The sequence below is a fragment of the Myotis lucifugus genome, unplaced genomic scaffold (assembly GCF_000147115.1).
Source record: "Myotis lucifugus unplaced genomic scaffold, Myoluc2.0 scaffold_793, whole genome shotgun sequence".
Taxonomy (NCBI): Eukaryota; Metazoa; Chordata; class Mammalia; order Chiroptera; family Vespertilionidae; genus Myotis; species Myotis lucifugus.
Genome location: NW_005871841.1, coordinates 307,062 through 312,051, shown reverse-complemented (window position 1 = coordinate 312,051; position 4,990 = coordinate 307,062). Strand labels below are relative to the sequence as shown.

Below are 4,990 nucleotides of genomic sequence, written 5' to 3'. Positions count from 1 at the left end.
AAATATTGCTTTTCCTTAGAGTCCTCTCCAGGTGTATCTTCAGCTGGAATGAGCCCCCTGCCTCTCTCTTTGTCTGGATCTGTCTGTTCTCACGCCCTCTGGCTAAGTTACCATCAGACACCCAGCCTTTCTTTCACTTTCACAAACACCATGTTCCTGCTAGATCTTGGCCTCCTCCCAGTATTAGGGCTCCTGTGCTCTGCTTGGCTCATTCCCATCTGACCCTCTGGTCTCAGCTCAGGGCCTCCCACCTCTGCCTCTGATGAGAGCTCAGGTCTGCCCTCCTCACCCTGAGCCTCCCACAGTCACCCTGAGCCTCCCACAGTCACCCTGAGCCCCCCGCACTCAGTCCTGAGCCTCCCACACTCAGCCCTGAGCCTCTCACACTCAGCCCTGAGCCTCCTACACTCACCCCTGAGCTTCTCACACTCAGCCCTGAGCCTCCCACACTCAGCCCTGAGCCTCTCACACTCACCCCTGAGCCTCCTACACTCACCCCTGAGCCTCCTACACTCACCCCTGAGCCTCTCACACTCACCCCTGAGCCTCTCACACTCACCCTGAGCCTCCTACACTCACCCCTGAGCCTCTCACACTCACCCTGAGCCTCCCACACTCAGCCCTGGGTGAGTATCACAGCTTCGCTATGGTTTGCACACTCCCTCCTCAGCCCTGTGCTCCCTCTACCCTTTGGTCCAAGAAGGCAGGGACCCTTCTGTGTTTCTCCTATTTGTGGAGCCAATGGCACAAGGAGGCGTCTGTAAAGGGAGAGATGGGAGCTGAGCTGTGGCTGAAGGAAGGAGGGAATGAGTGCTGGGGCTCGGCCAGCTCCGCCTCTATCGGGTTTGGGTAACTTGGACGCCTTCTCCCTGTTTCAGGCCTAGTGCCCTCTCCTCCCCTGCCCAGCCCAGTTTAGACACTTGGGGTTTCAGGAGCCTCAATCACAAGGAAGTGGAAATGGGCTGGAAAGACGGAAAATGCAGAGGGAACCTGAGTGAGTGCTGCTCAGACGACATGACCTGGAATTGGCGGTCCCCGTCCACTGGGGTCCTGTGAGCAGGTCTGGGCTGTTTTCCACTCCCACCCCCACCCCCAGACTTCCCATGGGGCCATGCAGCCCCCACTGGTGCCCACAATCTTCCCCAGTTTCCTACAGACCCAGCCCAGTGGCTATTTGGGGTGACTTGGGGGGAAGGCTTTGCATTTGAGTCTCCTGGAATCACCAAGAAACAGACCCGGGGCATTGTGGGATCAGACTCTGTCCTTAGAGCCCATGGCAGACGCTCCCATTTGGCTGAGCCAAGCTGGGGGCACTCAGAAACACCCTCTCAGTCTCCTGCCCCCTCTCACCAGGAGTGACCTGCCCATCCTCACCCTCTGCCTCCCTCCCAGCCCTCCATGTCCCCCTAGAGAGTGGCCATGGGAGGAAGACATGTCCGGGGCCCCAGGCTGCTCTGACACCTCCTGAGTCCCCCTGAGAAAAGGCCACAATGTCACCACAACTGAAGTCCGAGTGTCACGTGGGGAATCACTGGAGAGATGAGAACTCAGTTTCCTGGAGGGGGAAGAGGTGGTCTCTTGGGGAAGGGGTGGTGCACATGGTCTAGAATTGGGCTGTGGTGAGGGTTGCACAGCTCTGTGAGTTTGCTATGAATCATTGAGCTGCAGGCTTAAAACACAAGAGGTGTGAAGTAGGAGATTTCCTCCTGATGGAGCCTGAGATCCTGCTCTGCTTCCTCCCAGGGGACCTACCCAAACCCTCCCTCAGGGCCGAGCCAGGTCCTGTCATCCCCCGGGGACGGCCTGTGACCTTCGTGTGCCAGGGCCCAGCTGGGGCTAAGTTCTTCCGTCTGGAGAAGGATGCAGGATATTATTACTACAAGGATGAGCAAAGTGTGTCTCCACATGGTTCGCAGGGGACAGAGGCCAGAATCCACTTCTCCCCAGTGAGTGAAGACACGGCTGGGAATTATTTCTGCCGCTATTTCAAAAGATACGACTGGGAAAACTCGCCTATCTGGTCTGAGCGCAGTGAGCGCCTGCAGCTGCAGGTGACAGAGGACCCCACTCCGCCCTCAGGTTGGTCCCAGTCCCTGCACCCTGTCCTAGCCCCGTCTCTGTCTTTGGGCTCCCTGTCCTCCTGCTGACCCCCAACCCTGGGCTTCCCTCCCTCTGCACACATGACCCTCAGCCTTCACCCCTGGCTCAGGTCCCTGAAATGTGGTCCCATCTCAACACCACGATGGCCTGGACCCTGAGCCCCGTATCAGAGGAGACACAGAGCTGTCCTGCTGGGCTGGGTGGGGCCTGAGCTTCCAGCCACCAGGTGGGGACAGACCCCTTCAAGGGGCCTGAGTCCTTCCCCTCAGGATGGTGGTGTCCTGCCCTTTCCCCTGGCCGGGCTCTGTGGGGCCCAGGCAATGTGTCCGCTGGGGTCCACTCTCCATGGGCAAGTCCCGTGGTCTTGGCTGGCATGACGGTGCTCTGAGGGGTTTGGGGGATGAAGCTGTCCTCCCTGTGTGTGGTCAGCCCCTGAGACCTCCTGGACTCAGGGTCCATCAGGGACTGCTCCCCATGTCCCTGGGCCTCAGGGGAGCTGCTCCCTGCTGATTCTGTGAGGCCAAGAGTTGTTGATGGTGGGAGCTGAGAGGAGTGAACCCCCAGCAGAGTGGAGCAGGGCTCTCCTCCTCTCCTGACCCCCCCTTCCCCATAGCTCAGGGTGCCATCTGGGACTGAGTGATGGACAGATGTGGCCTGTGGGTGGATGCTCAGGGTGGAGGGGGGCCAGGCCGAGTGGGAGGAACCCAGGCAGCCCCCACAGAGCATCAGCCTTTCCCCTGCCCTGTTCACAGGAACCCCCGAGTTCTCAGCTCCACCCCCAGCTCCACCCCGGTCACACACACAAAGCCCTTCTCCTCAGCTAGGAGGGGTTTTTGGGGGGCTCTGTGCTGGGGCTCAGGCTCCATCCTTCTAACTGTAGTGGGGAGAATTAATTAGAATGAACAACAAAAAATTCATGTCCTATATAATAAAAGGCTAATATGCAAATTGACCAAACAGTGGAACAACCGGTCGCTATGATGGGCACTGACCACAAGGGGGCAGACGCTCAGCACAGGAGCTGCCCCCTGGTGGTCAGTGCGCTCCCACAGGGGATGTGCCGCTCAGCCAGAAGCCGGGCTCATGGCTGGTGAGCACAATGGTGGTGGCAGGAGCCTCTCCCGCCTCTGTGGCAGTTGGACATCCCCCGAGGGATCCCGGACTGTGAGAGGGCACAGGCCTGGCTGAGGGACCACCCCCCACGCCACCCCCACTCCGCCAGTGCACGAATTTCATGCACTGGGCCTCTAGTATGTCTATATGTGCAAATATAAATATATAATTTACAGGGTAAAGTTTCAGATCTGTAATAATGTTAGTGTATATAGTTGATTCTACATTAGATATTCATGTGTGGGGGCCATGGTCCCTAGGCCTGGCCTGCAATCAGGGCCATCTGCCTCGGCTGCCTGCATCCAGCCCTGCCCCTGCCGCCACCCACCCCCTGTTTCCCCATTTGGCATCAGGCAATCGGAGCCTGGAAAGGGACCAAGAGGTGGTCAGTGTGCCTCATAGGGACTGGTCATGAGGTGGTTCTGGTTGTTCTGTCCTTCGGGTCAATTTGCATATTACCCTTTTATTATATGGGATATATAAATAATATGATTAATATAATAAGCACATTACAAATGAATATACAGTACATTATGGTCAATTATATCATGTATTACTACAATCAATATATGCAAATGTGACATAAATATGCACCCTATATTATATAATAACATGTATAATTGATATCTTATATATCTTATATATCATATATTATAGGTTCTTTTAAATTTATATTTTTAAATATTTATGTAGTTCAAATTATACATTTATAACTGAAATCACATAATTTTAAGGATATATTTACACCCACTATACTTAGATTATAATTATATAATTTTGTTACAAATATATAAATAGGTTACGTTACACATAGTACACACATGACACACATATTGTGTAAACATCTAAGTTTAAATTGTGCTAAATGTCTTAAAGGGAAGGACAGGCAGCGGCGTGCAGAACAGGGGGCGGGGCCTGGGGCCTGGGTCCTGGGCTGTCACGGGTCGGGGAGGGAGGATCCGGGAGGGGAAGCTTCCTGCTTTCTTAAGGGAAGTTGCGGACATGAGGAGGCATGTCCTCCTGGTTCCAGAAGAAGAAACAGGGAGACTCGCACCCTGTGCATGACCAGCCCTTGGACCTCAGTCTGACAGCCTGTGACATGGGCGGTGCCGTGCGCATGCGCAGAGCAGGTAACCTGCAAAGGCGCGATGGACGCACAGCGCATGCGCCGAGCCCGGACCGGGGCTGGTGCTCCATCCACTCGCCCGCTCACTGCAGGGCTTCAGGCAGCAGGAGGAGCTCGGGCTCGGCCTCCTCGCTCCCAGAAGCCGTCCACGCCCAGCAGAGGCTGGAGTGAGAAAGAAAGAAGAATCAGGGATGGGGTTCCTGCCCTGGGGGTGGGGCCAGAAGGAGGTCGGCACTTCCTGTTCTTAGTGGGTCTGATGTACCTGCATCCCGTGCGCGCACCGTTCGCCAGGTGTGGCCACTGAGCCCTGGGAATGTGGCTAGTGCAGCTGAGGGTCTGGCTTTTTTTCCTAAAAAATGTATTTTTATTGAGTTCAGAGAGGAAGAGGGAGAGAGAGAAACATCCATGATGAGAGAGCATTATTGATCAGCTGCCTCCTGCACGCCCCCTGCTGGGGACGGAGCCTGCAACCCAGGCATGTGCCCTGTTCGGGATTTGAACCTGTGACCTCCGGGTTCATAGGTCGACAGCCACTGAGCCACGCAGGCCTGGCTGAAAATCTGGCTTTTATTTCAATTAATGTCAGTGGATACAGTGACGCGCGGTTACCAATTTGGACAGCACAGACCTGGGCTTTCCATCCGCACAGAA

The 4,990-nt window shown here is 55.5% G+C and overlaps 1 protein-coding gene across 1 annotated transcript in view; it reads left to right on the top strand.

Annotated features, from left to right (window-relative positions):
- Nucleotides 1-4,103: 4,103 nt before the first annotated feature.
- The window catches only part of LOC102420846 (leukocyte-associated immunoglobulin-like receptor 1), a 5,919-nt gene continuing 5,032 nt past the window's right edge, over nucleotides 4,104-4,990 (top strand). The window contains exon 1 of the mRNA XM_023747100.1: nucleotides 4,104-4,343. Within this exon, the coding sequence (XP_023602868.1) occupies nucleotides 4,226-4,343 (118 nt within the window). The 5' untranslated portion in view covers nucleotides 4,104-4,225. The remainder of the gene's footprint in view (nucleotides 4,344-4,990) is intronic.